Source organism: Trachypithecus francoisi, unplaced genomic scaffold (genome assembly GCF_009764315.1).
Source record: "Trachypithecus francoisi isolate TF-2019V2 unplaced genomic scaffold, Tfra_2.0 Lachesis_group10, whole genome shotgun sequence".
Classification (NCBI taxonomy): domain Eukaryota; kingdom Metazoa; phylum Chordata; class Mammalia; order Primates; family Cercopithecidae; genus Trachypithecus; species Trachypithecus francoisi.
The window spans coordinates 118,762,483-118,775,909 of NW_022681455.1; the positions used below are offsets into that span (position 1 = coordinate 118,762,483).

The 13,427-nt window shown below is 48.4% G+C and overlaps 1 protein-coding gene across 2 annotated transcripts in view; it reads left to right on the forward strand.

Moving 5' to 3' along the window:
- The first annotated feature begins 2,673 nt into the window (after positions 1–2,673).
- WWOX (WW domain containing oxidoreductase) overlaps positions 2,674–13,427 on the forward strand; it is a 1,118,448-nt gene continuing 1,107,694 nt past the window's right edge. For both annotated transcript variants that reach the window (XM_033219092.1, XM_033219093.1), the window contains exons 1-3: positions 2,674–3,141; positions 11,363–11,427; positions 12,724–12,781. In XM_033219092.1, coding sequence (XP_033074983.1) covers positions 3,035–3,141; positions 11,363–11,427; positions 12,724–12,781 — 230 coding nt within the window. In that variant the 5' untranslated portion in view covers positions 2,674–3,034. The remainder of the gene's footprint in view (positions 3,142–11,362; positions 11,428–12,723; positions 12,782–13,427) is intronic.

Sequence of the window (13,427 nt, forward strand, 5' to 3'; positions counted from 1 at the left end):
AACACAGGATAGACCCTGAAGTTTAAACTTCTCTGAGGGGGACTGCTACCTAGTTTGGAGAACACCATGCTGTATCACTCACTGTGGCCTGGTGCCAAGTTATAGGTAACAGATGCCAGCAGAAGCTCTGGCCAGAGGAAACCAAGATAAACCTAAGCAGACCGTCCTTGTGAAACTGAACAGAGTCAAAGATAATGAATGGAGAAACTGAGCCTAATCAGTTTGACCTCATTCCTTCCTCGCCCCACAATCAGGGGATTTTGTGACTGAATTTCCTACCAATAGCAAAGGAATAAGAAGGCTTAGGTAAGAGGGGAAAGGGGCTAAATTGAGGGGAGCAGTGGAGCAACAGATTAGTGGGTAGCACATTTATTTTTATTTACCTTTTTTTTGTTGTTGTTGTTAAGACAGAGTCTTACTCTGTCATCCAGGCTGGAGTGCAGTGGTACAATCATGGCTCACTATACCTTCGAACTCCCAGGCTAGAGCCTAGGAGTAAATACTAGGATTAGTAGTAATTACCCTACTAATTACTCTGGGATTACTAGAGTGATCCTCCAACCTCAGCCTCCCGAGTAGCTGAGACTACAGGCATGCACTACCACACTGGCTTACTGTTAAATTTTTCGTAGAGATGGGGTGGGGGTCTCACTATCTTGCCCAGGCTGGTCTTGAACTCCTGGGCTCAAGCAATTCTCCTGCCTCGGCCTCCCAAAGTGCTGGGATTACAGTTGTGAGCCACCACGCCCAATCCAATGGTAGCAGATTTAAACACAGGCGGATTTGGAAAAAAATCTTATGATAGGTTTAAGATGAGACAGCAGGCCTGTTAAAACTAAACAGCGCGTTGTTAAGCTTGTTTTTGGTTGGTCAAGTACAGAAAGGCAAGTGTCTCTGCTAAAGAGTACATAGAGCAGGAATCCTAAGAATCACCAATTTGAGAACATGAAGACAGAAAGCAGTTGCCACACACTACCCATTAACGTATATACTTTTAAAATTTCTTATTTTCAATTTTATTATTTTGCTCTCTCAGCAGAATCAAATATATGTAATTATTCTCATGGAGGCTTGCATTCTCTGGAACCTACGCCTGAGAAATCATGGTCAGTAGATTTTCTTGTAACACGGGGCTGGGGAGCATATGCCAAACAGGGAATGTTCTGGAAAACTCCTTAGGCACAAGCTGAATATCTGCTTGAGGCTTTGGATACAGAACATTTATAGGATACCTCTTGGTGGTCCAAGAGGACTGGAGTCTACTTTGCACATACGGGATTTTGTTTTTAATTAGATTGATTCACAGAGAACCAAACCTAAGGAATCACATCATTCATTCGTTCATTTAACAAATTTGTAGGTTGAAGCATTTACCAAGTTCTGGCAATAGAAAGAAGTCCCGGGTGTGTTTTGTCAGTTTAGTTGAGACTACACAGATGAGTCAATAACTGTAGTGGAGTGACAGGATCTGAACTGCCAAGAATCCCCGGCTCTCCTCTCTTCCTGTGTCTCCTCAGGTAGTTAGCTACTCTTTCTTTCTTTCTTTCTTTCTTTCTTTCTTTCTTTCTTTCTTTCTTTCTCTTTCTTTCTTTCTCTTTCTTTCTTTCTCTTTCTTTCTTTTTCTTTCTTTCTTTTTCTCTCTTTCTCTCTGTCTCTCTCTCTCCTCTCTCTCTTTCTCCTCTCTTTCTCCTCTCTCTCTCTCTCCTCTCTCTCACCCTCCCTCCCTCCCTTCCTTCCTCTCTCTTTCTTTTCCTTCCTTCCTTCCTTCTTTCCTTCCTTCCTTCCCTCTTTCCTTCCTTCCTTCCTTCCCTCCCTCCCTCCCTCTCTCTCTCCCTCTCTCTCTCTCTCTCTTTCTTTCTCTCTGCAGATTCTGGACCCATTCCAGACTTACTAAAGGAAATTCTCTAAAGGTGAGGCAGTTTTTTAAAGACAGCAGCTCTCTCTGTTGCCCATGCTGGAGTGCAGTGAGTGACCCGATCATAGCTTATTGCAACCTCGACTTCTTGGGCTCAAGTGATTCTCCCCCCTCAGCCTTACTGAGTAGCTGGGACTACAGATGTGCACCACCATGCCCGCAAACTAAAAAAATAATTATTTTTGGTAGAGACGGGGGTCTTGCTATGTTGCCCAGGCTGTTCTCAAACTCCTGACCTCAAGTGATCATCCTGCCTCAGCCTCCTAAAGTGTTTGGATTACAGGCATGAGCCACTGAGCCCGGCCTAGCTACTCCTTCTGAGTTGTGCCCACTACACAAAGGTGTCAGGTACATGAGACGTCTGTGCATTTCTGGCCTGGAACCCATATTAAGTGCTCCGTAAACGTCAGTTTCTATTATGAACAGCATCCTGTTTTGGCTGGAAGAACCTTCTCTAAAACAGGAAATCAGGAATCAGCAGTTTTAAGTTTTCCAGGTTATATTTTAACATTGTGTTCATATGTAAAACAAAGTTTGTGACTCAGCACGAATGCTGGCAAGTCCTGAAAGGTTTCTGATCATGGACTTTCACGAGATCCCAAGGCAAGGAGAGACAGAAACCCAGGACACCCTGGGCGCCGCTTTCCAGTCAGGCGCCGCCTGGACTACATTTCCCATATCCAATTGCCAAGCTCCTGCAGGATTGGCCAGAACAACGCGGAAGTGATTACGGGTAGCCCAGCAACGGGCGGAGTCCTGGACCGAAACTGGATGCGCACGCCCCTTCCCTGCTGCGGGGAGGCTGACAAGGCTCCGCTCCATCTCCAGCGCCTCGGAGCGCTCTCCGGTTTTGCTGTCTAGCCCGGCGGCAGCGCGATCTCTTAGGCGCTTTCACCGCCTTCCTCTCCAGGCCCTGCCCCTTTGACGCCGGCAGTCGCGATGTTGCGGAGACTGGATTTCAGCTTCGTGGTCGGCGGAGCGGCCCCTGGAGGGCGCAGTGCGCAGGCGTGAGCGGTCGGGCCCCGACGCGCGCGGGTCTCTTTTGGAGCGGGAGTGAGTTCCTGGGCGAGGGGACCTGGCAGCGGTTGATTGGGGGGCCAGTTGCTTCCACAGTCAGCCATGGCAGCGCTGCGCTACGCGGGCCTGGACGACACGGACAGTGAGGACGAGCTGCCCCCGGGCTGGGAGGAGAGAACCACCAAGGACGGCTGGGTTTACTACGCCAAGTAAGGGGGCCGCAGTGGGGCCGCGGACGCACCTGGGACCCTGCAATGCCCTCGGACGTCACCAGCGCGGGGAGGGCGCGCGCTCCAGCGCAGCGAGTGCGGTGCAAAGTGGAAGTGACTTTTAAGGAGCTTCAGGGTTTCAAGGGTCCAGGGTTCCCAGGAGGGGCTGGCCCCCTTGGTGGGCCCTGGGTCCAGCGGGAGTCACCTGGCGGCTTCCCGGCGCGCCCTCTGCTGTTCAGGATGCAGCACTGCGCGGCGCGGCGAGGGCAAAGCGGCCTCATCCCCGCCAAAAAATAAAGACATTTTAAAAAGTGCACGTGCTCAGCTCCCTCCTGCAGGCTGTGGGTTGCAGGGCTAGGAGTTTTGTTTTATTTTCTCCAGACCGGTATTGTTCTGTCACCCAGGCTGGTGTGCAGTGGTGCCATCATAGCCCACTGCAGCCTCTACCTACCGGGTTCAGGCAATCCTCTCATCTCAGCCTTCTGAGTGGCTGGGACTACAGGCGTGCACTACCATGCCCGACTATTTATTTAAGTATTTGTAGAGACTAGGGTCGCACCATGTTGCCCAGGCTAGTCTCGAACTGCTGGGCTCAAGCAATCCACCTGCCTCAGCCTCCAGAATTGTTGAGATTACAGGCGTGAGCCACTGCGCCCAGCCAGGAGTGTTTTTTTTAGCAGAAGTCCTAGATAGCCTCACTATCGTTTCGTGGGAAACTTTTGGAAACCACAGCAGAGCCTTCATCTTGAACTGTGTGACCTTGGGCCATTGAAAGAACGTTTAATCTCGGTCTTCTCACCTGTAAAATGGGTTGATGTGAGGGTCAGTTCAGGCACTGTGCACAAAGCACACAGTAGGTACTCAGTGTTCTTTAACTGTCTTTCCTGATTGCTCTTCAGATATGACAGTGCGTCTTATATCAGCACCTTAGAATCACCTAGGGAATGTCCTAAATACACGTTTTGGGTCTCCGTAGAGAACCTACTGCAACAGACTCCACTTTGGGAGTCTGTTTTTTAAGCTTTCCGGGTGAGGTGGAATATCACCTGGATTTGAGAAACATGGATGTAAATCTGATTTTCAGCACCTGGGAAACTTTTTGTAAGTGGCTTTTTCTGGGCCCCACTTCCAGAGGGTTTTTTTGTTTGTTTTTCGGTTTTTTTTTTTTTTTTTTTTTTTTAAGACAGAGTCTCGCTCCACGCCCAGACTGGAGTGCAGTGGTGCGATCCCGGCTCACTGCAACCTCTGAATGCCAAGTTCAAGTGATTCTCGTGTCTCAGCCTCCCGAGTAGCTGGGATTACAGGTGCCCACCACCACGCCTGGCTAATTTCGCCCTGTTGGCCAGGCTGGTCTCCAACTCCTGGCCTCAAGTGATCTGCCCACCTCGGCCTCCCACAGTGTTGTGATTACAGACAGGAGCCACTGCGCCAGCCCAGAGTTCCTGATTTAATTGGTTTGGCCTCTCCCCTCTCGCTTGGTAGGTTGTAAACATCTTCCCTCCCAGGTGATTCTAATTTATGCAAGGATGTGAACCACTGCTGCCTTTGGTGGCAAGGTAGAAGAAAAACAAAGTTCTGATGAGTTCATTCAAGACACACAGAGGTATTATGTGCCAGGCCTTTTGCTGGCACTGCTTATACCGAGGCAAATAAAAGCCAGTTGTCATCCTTAGGACCCAGTCTTATTAGGGCACAGTGACATGTGTAGGAGCGTCCCCACGCAGTGTGTATACCAGGAAGCAGCATGTCTGGCATGAGGTGTGTGTAGGTATTGGGGGGGAATGTGAGGAAATATAGTTGGCACACTCACAGTAACCTTGACTTCCTGGGCTCAAGCGATCCTCCCGCCTCAGCCTCTTGGGTACGTGGGACCACAGGTGTGTGCCTCCACACCCAGTTAATGATTACATGTTTTGTGGAAATGGGGTCTCACCATGTTGCCCAGGCTGGTTTGAACTCCTGAACTCAAGCCAGCCTCCCTCCTGAAGCTCTGGAATCACAGGCCTGAGGCTCTGTACCAAGCCCAGAGCGGTGTTTTGAGCACAAGTAGAAGTGGGTGGGGCAGGAGGGCAGTCCAGGTAGAGGGAACAGTGAGAGGAGAGGCCGCCTGCATGGCCTGTCCAGGGGCCTGTGTTCTTTGTGAGGGTCCAGGAATGTGAAGGTTAAGTCAGGGAAGGGAGGACCCAGTTCAAGGAGTTCTGTGCCTTGTGGAGAAGCTTGGGCTCTGTTAGCAGAGCCAGAGAGTGGCATTCGGCTTGTGACTTCAGGAAGAATTTCTGGCTCTTGGGAATTAAAGGGCCTTTTCCAGCAGCAGCAGAGCTCCATTAGCCTTTGCAGGGGTCGAGGCAAGCTCCTGAGCGGGCACTTACTGTCCCTCTCACCTGTACGTCTGTCGGGAAGGGCTCCTTTTCATCCTTCAGAGCCGAGCTTACATGTCCCTGCCCAAGAGACATGTAGGCTTCCTGACTGTGGGTGTCCCCTCAACCTTGTACTGGTCACCTTGTCTCTCTGCTTCTTCGTGCTTAGCCTTGGCCGTGTGCTCCTCCTTGCTGGCCCTGTCTCCCTTGCCCAGGTTGCAGACATGGTGAGGGCAGCTTGTTCGCCTGCGCGTCCCCGGTGCTTGGCACCCAGAAGCTGTAGGATGAATCCCTGTAGGATGAGTACATGAATCATCTCAGGAAGGTTAGCTGCAGGCTTCTATGGGTGGGTGGGTGGTGCACTGGGCCCCAGAGTACAGAGATGCACATGACCCCCTTCCGGCTTCCTAAGCCCGCCTCTGCCTCTGGCTCTGTGGGGCATGTCCTCCTTTGCCACTTAGCCACAGAGGTGCTTCTGCTTCCCTGCAGGTGTGCCCTGGATCCTGGTGCTAGGGCCCTGGGGCTCCCTTGCTCCTGCTCGCCCTGCGTGCCACCTGTGCCTGCCTTCCTGCTGTTTGGCCTTGTTCCCATCTGCTTTCTTCCTGTGGTCCCATGGCCAGGGCGCTCGGGTGCATACATGGTTTCCAAAAGCCCTTCCTCCAGCCCCCCGACTACTGTCTTAGGTCTCAAGCTGGCTTCTCTGACTCTTACTTTTTTTTTTTTTAATTTTAATTTAAAATTCTGGGATACATATGCAGGATGTGCAGGTTTGTTACATAAGTAAACATGTACCATGGTGACTTGCTGCACCTGTCAACCCATCACCTAGGTATTCAGCCCCGCATGCATTAGCTATTTATTGTTTACACCAGCTGAGATGCCAGAGCTTGGCTGGTTCCCAGCTGGAGGACTCATCTCTCTGGACCTTCTCTTCATCCCTGCCAGCCCTCAGTTCTCTGGGTGTCAGGGCTGAAAGGCTGAAGTTCTTTGGGTGTTAGGTTAGGATGCCTCTGATGCATCCCAACCCCACATTCCCTTGATCTCTCCTGATCTGTGAACATCCTGGCCCTTTTCTTTTTAAATTTTTGCGCTGGTTCCAACCCCTTTTCATTCCTGACTCTGGAAGTGACACCTGTTTTTCTCTTGGGTTTGGGGAGACTTTGCGGATGTGCTTTCTAGGAGGCTGCTCTTTGAGTCATTTCTTTTCCATGTTGTTTCCCCTCGTGTAGCAGGGCCACAGCCAGGGATAGAGGCTGTAGCTCCCACTGAGACCTCGGGGTCTGGTGGAGCCTGGTCTTGTGTGGCTGCTGTTTGCCTCTCCTGCTTTCCCACCTGCCCCATGGTTCACTTGTATGTCTCAAAGGCACACACGTCTTACGGCTCCAAAGCCCACCAGGCTGGGCTCCCAGGGATGGGGTCGGGGGAGACCAGAGACCTGAGAGTGCTGGTGGGCCTTTCTTCTACCCCTCTCCCCTGACAGTCTCAGAGCAGCCCCTTCGTGGGCGATGGGGAGGGAGGGACAAGGTCTCAGTGTCAGAGCTGTCCTTGTTTGCCCTTCCCTGTCCTCCTCATGAAGCTCAGGCCTTTTGGCAGTCACAGGCCTCAATGTCTCCTGCCTCCACAGGGCTGGCTGTCCTTACCGTCAACTCTAGATCTCCCTGTGAGCTTCCACTGTGTTCAGAACACAGACACACACACTGTAGGCGGGACATGGTGGGAGGCCAAGGTGGGAGGATTGCTTGAGCCCGGAAACTCGAGGCTGCAGTGGGGTGTGGTTGGGTCACTGTACTCTAGCCTGGGCCACAGAAGGAGACCTTGTCTAAAAAAAAAAAAAAAGTAATAGAAAACACCCCATACGTGGAAGTGCGGTATTCATGTAATATGATGTTCACTTAATTTTGAATCCTTTGGTTTAAGTTTAGATTACTATTAATTATCTCTTTAAATGGCAAGCTTATTGAAAACATAAAAAATCAAAGTTGGCTTTTATTTAAAGGAGAATGGGAGAACACTTAGGGGACATGTGTTCTAATTTTCTCTTCATTAAAAAGTCATTTAAGGTTATAATTAAAAAGAACACCTTTTAATTATTTTTTATATTTATGAAAAATAAGTCTTCTGCTGAAAGGTGCAGTTCTTAGTTCTTCCTGTGTTAACTCTATAACCCCAAGAAGTAGGTGCTGTTATTGTCCCCATCTAAACGGATGAGGAAACTGAGGCATGGGATTAAATGACTTCTTCAAGGGCAGAGTGGTTGGCAAATGGGAGACCCAGGACACGGGCAGTCAGGCTCCCGAATCTTCACGACCAAATTACTGTCTCCGCTTCAGCTGGTTCTGGGTTCTTCCCCAGGGGTGGTTGTGTTCCGCAGGGGCTGGTTGGCAGTGTCTGGAGACGCTTTCTGTTGTCACAACTATGGGACTGGGGTATTGGCGTCTGATGGGCAGAGGCCAGTGGTGCCCAAGACAACCCCACAACGGAGAATGATGTGATCCGGGTGCAGTGGCTCATGCCTAGAATCCCAGCACCTGGGGACGCCGAGGCAGGTGGATCAGTTGAGGTCAGGAGTTCGAGACCTGCCTGGCCAACATGGTGAAACCCCATCTCTGCTAAAAATACAAAAATGATCCAGGCGTGGTGGCAGGTGCCTGTAATCCTAGCTACTCGGGCTGAGGCAGGAGAATTGCTTGAACTTGGGAGGCAGAGGTTGCAGTGAGCTGAGATTGCACCACTGTACTCCAGCCTGGGCGACAGAGTGAGACTGTGTCTCAAAAAAAAAAAAAAAAAAAAGAATGATTCAGCCTCAAGTGTCACCAGCAGTGAGGACGAGAAACCCTGGTTTAGGCATGTTCTGTGAAAGTCAAGAACATAGGTTGACAGAGTTTGTTTTGTTTTCTAAATGTCTGTCTGAATAAATAAATAAATATTCTGAAAGAGTTTTGTAGCTCCTTTGGAAAGTATTCATTCTGTGTGTTTACATTTGTGCACCTGCTGTGGGCCAGGCATGAGGCTACGTGTCTGAGGGCCCAGCTTCACCTACAAAGGGCCGGGAGGCTCTTTCTGTGCCAGCCTGCCTACTGTCAAGGCTCAGCTTCCACTGTTAAGGGTCATTTCATGGATTTTTTTTTTTTTTTTTTTTTTTTTTTTAGATTGAGTCTTGCTTTTTCACCCAGGCTGGACTGCAGTGGTGAGATTTTGGCTCACTGCAACCTCCACCTCCCAGGTTCAGGAAATTCTCATGCCTTAGCCACTCAAGTAGCTGCGATTACAGGCATGTGCTACCATGTCTGTCTAATTTTTGTATTTTTAGTAGAGATGGGCTTTTGCCATGTTGACCAGGCTGTCTTCAAATCCTAGCCTCAAGTGATCCGTCCGCCTCGGCCTCCCAAAATGCTGGGATTATAGGCGTGAGCCACCGCGCCCAGCCACTTTGTGGATTCTTGAGGGTAGAGTTTTTTGGAGCCATGCTTCAAGCGCGTTTGATGTGTGCCTGTGACATGAAGACTACTTTTAATGGCAGGCAAGGAAAATGCAACTCCATGTCTTAACTTTCTTGAAGAAGCGTAAGACAGCTGTGCAAGGGGCAGGAAGGTTTTGCGTTGTTGCCAATGCTTGTTGCATCTGATTGCTGTTCCCGTCCCTTTTGAAGGAGAAGCAGGAGTTGGTATGCCAGTATTCCCTCTGTGCCAGCGGAGAGTGGGCGATCCTTACCAGACAGAGCTGCTTTTTTTTTTTGAGATGGAGTTTTCTGTTGTTGCCCAGGCTGGAGTGCAATGGCGTGGTCTCAGCTCACCGCAGCCTCTGCCTCCCGAGTTCAAGCGATTCTCCTGCGTCAGCCTACCGAGTAGCTGGGATTACAGGCATGCGCCACCACACCCGGCTAATTTTGTACTTTTAGTAGAGACAGGGTTTCTCCATGTTGGTCGGGCTGATCGTGGACTCTCGACCTCAGGTGATCTGCCTGCCTTACCCTCCCGAAGTGCTGGGATTACAGGCGTGAGTCACAGCGCCCGGCCATAGAGCTGCTTTTTTCGCAAGTGGTATTGGATGGTGGTTGATGTATAAAGTAGGAGTTTGTCGTTGCTACTGATACCGTAGCTGGTACAAGGATTTAATCATTCTCCAAGCACTGTCACAGGTGTCCCGTGTCTCGCCTTTTCAGCAGCTCTGTGAGGTGGCAGCAGCGCTGAGGAGACGGCCTGCACTCAGCTAACACAGGTTGCTCAGTCTTCAGCATGCTGAGTGAGGCATTCCTGCACCATGACAGAGACCCAGCTGCCAAGACTTGGTCAAGACAGAGCGGAAGCCAGCAGTTCATAAAAAGACCTTGCTTGCAAGTTGTAGAATTTTTTTAGAAAATTCATGCTCTCTGTATTTATTTTCTTTAAAGTAATTGACAGGGAAAGAATGTTCATGTCCCATCACCTAGATGTTGCTGATTTAAAAATATAACCGTCTGTGTTGGCTTGAGTAGGTAAACTTTTAGGGAACCCAGCCTACCCTTTGCATGCCTCCTGTAGCACCTGGCTTTTTCCCTGATGAAGTAATTGTATGTTTTCCTGGATTCCTTATTACCCGGTGACACGTGTTTCTAGTTATTGGCCTACTATTTTAATTATAACTTTGGGTGGTGCTCTGAGATGAAATGTTAAGTTTGACGCAAAAAACAGACTAGTTTATGTAACTGATTTGTTCCCAGTAACAGCTTGCATTTCCCAGAGCTTTTTGTATGCCTGGTGCTATGCGAAACCCTGGATATACAATATTCTTACATAGCAGCCGCCAAGATGAGAGCTAGCATTATTTCCATTTTGCGGATGAGGGAATGGAGATTAAGGCTTGGGGTCCCTTGACCAAAGGTGCACAGCGCACAGCTAGGTGACTTGTGGGGCTGTCTTACTCCATCTCTTAACTACCTCTTGGGACCAGTTAGGAACCAGTGCTTAATGAAACACTTTGAAGTTACATCTGCGGAAAGAATAAACATTTTAGCTGGACAAGGTGGCACGGGCTTCTAGTCCCAGCCACTCAAGAGGCTGAAATAGGAGGGTCACTTGAGTCCAGGAGTTCCAGTCCAGCCTGCGCAACATAGTGAGACCCTGATTCTTTAAAAAGAAATACAAATAAATAAACATTTTAAGAAATTATATACATTAGATATTATGAATTTTGTCACTACATCCTGGAATAAAACTAAAACAAATACAGAGCAAAATGCCTTTAGATTTATTTATTTATTTATTTATTTTTTGAGACAAAGTCTTGCTGTGTCTCAGCAGTGTGATCTAGGCTCACTGCAACCTCTGCCTTCCTGGTTCAGGCGATTCGCCTGCCTCAGCCTCCCAAGTAGCTGAGACTACAGGTGTGTGCCACTGTGCCCACCTAATTTTTGTATTTTTGGTGGAGTCGGGGTTTCACCATGTTTACCAGGATGGTCTCGATCTCCTCACCTCGTGATTTGCTCCCTTGGGGCTCCCAAAGTGCTGGGATTACGGCGTGAGCCACCGCCCCCAACTGCCTCTAGATACTTTGAGTGATTCAGCAAGCCTCCTAAAGTTGACCCCATAGCTGGGGTCACAGTCCTCTTTCTTCTTCTTCCCTCACTTCCTCCTTATATCTGGCTTCTAAAGGCAGGCTGTCAGGAAATGTCTACAGGGCCGCTGTTGCTTCTAACTTGAGGAATCTGACCTGATGTAATCAGTGACATTTATATTCTGCCCATGCCTTCTCCGAATGTCGGTTTTTACTGCTCTTAAGAGAGAGTATTATCTGGAAGAGAAAAAAATTTAATACAATTGATTACTTTTTAGAAGAGTTAATTTTTATTTATTACTGTGGATTTTTGTTTTTTTTTTTCCCAACAGTCACACCGAGGAGAAGACTCAGTGGGAACATCCAAAAACTGGAAAAAGAAAACGAGTGGCAGGAGGTTTGTATGTTGTTGTCAAAGGATCTTGGATTGAAGCATTAAGGAGATGGGGAAAATGTCACCGGCAGAGAGGTGACAGGTTATGGTGTGTTTTTGGGAGGGCTCTCTGGTAGAGAACCGGACTCCCACTCTGAGGAGCTTATGGGATTTGGCAGAAGAAGATGAGATCGTAGGGTGGAGTGAGGATGATTTCTTACTGGTCTTAAAGTACCAAAATGGCCGGACATGATGGCTCATGCCTGTAATCCCAGCACTTTGGGAGGCCGAGGCGGGTGGATCACCTGAGGTCAGGAGTTCGAGACCAGCCTTGCCAATATGTTGAAACTGCATCTCTTCTAAAAATACAAAAATTAGCTGGGCATGGCGGCGCGCGCCTGTAATTCCAGCTACTTTGGAGGCTGAGGAACAGGACACTCTCAAACCCAGGAGCGGAGGTTTCAGTGAGCCAAGATCATACCACTGCGCTCCAGCCTCAGTGACAGAGTGAGATGCTGTCTGAAAAATAGCAAAAACAACAACAGAAAACACAATCAAAATAATTGAGGCCTTTGATTCACAGTGTATGATGTTTTCCTCTAGTTGCAGTGTTTATAAATTTGTTCTTGGCTATACTATGGAATTAAATATGTAAGTATTTGGGAATTTCGTAAAGATTACTATGACTTCTAGGTGATTCTGAGCTAGTGTCTGATCCATGGAATAGAAGTATAAGAAGGGGCCAGGCGAGGTGACTTGTGCCTATGATACCAGCAGTTTCGGAGGCAGAGATGAGAGGATCACTTGTGCCCGGGAATTCGAGATGAGCCTGGACAACATAGTGAGACCCCATCTCAAAAAAAAATATGAGAAGGTTCCTGCCCTTAAGAGGTTTAGGGTCTAGTTGAAGCGTCAATGTGTACACCGGAGAAAAAATGGCAGTGCCTTCTAATATCATACGAGGCATCACAAGTCAGCGTATGAATGATGTTGAGTGCCTGCCCTGCACGTAGATGTGTTCTGTGAGCTCATTCAAGGGAGAATTCCCATTGATTGGTGCAACCAGTAAGGTTTATAGAGTGATCCGGCATAAAATATATTTTCTTCAAAGCAAGAGGCAAAAATGTGGAGCCCAGGTGGGATCATGGGCCTTCTGCAGCTGCCACAATTGGAACATGTGACCGAAGCCAGTTGATGTGACAGCTGTTGGCTGGGAGGGACAGGCTTTGGCGTGGGGCCTGGAGGGCTCCTCCCCTTCCTGACCCGAGAACAGTCTTTACTTCCCCTGGCACCTGTAGACGTGTCTTTCTTGTGTTTCAGATTTGCCATATGGATGGGAACAAGAAACTGATGAGAATGGACAAGTGTTTTTTGTTGAGTAAGTATCTACAAAGAAACCACTCTCAGCTGTTTGCTTTTTAATAGGAATTTTTAATTATGAAAGTAATACACAATAACTGTAGAAAAATACAAAGTATAATAGTATGGATCTGTAATCTTAGCAGAAGTAACTACTTTCAACATCTCTGGATTTATTCTTGTATTTTCCATGTACATGCATCCTTAAAAAAAAAAATAAGGAGGCCAGGTATGGTGGCTTATGCCTGTAATCCCAGCACTTTGGGGGGCCGAAGCGGGTGGATCACAAGGTCAAGAGATCGAGACCATTCTGGCCAACATGGTGAAACTCCATCTCTACTAAAAATACAAAAATTAGCTAGGTATGGTGGCACACGCCTGTAGTCCCACCTACTTGGGAGGGTGAGGCAGGAGAATCACTTGAACCTCGGAGGCAGAGGTTGCAGTGAGCTGAGATTGTGCCACTGAGCTCCAGCCTGGACCACAGGATGAGACTCCATCTCAAAAAAAAGGATGCACTGTGTGGGCTGTTTAGTAACCTGCTTTTTCCACATAATATATTGTGAGCATTTTCTTGTATCCTTATCTGTTTTTCAAAAAGATGCTATTTAGCAGCTCTAGAGTTATTATTTTGTACAGATATACTATAATTTATCAAATTGCCT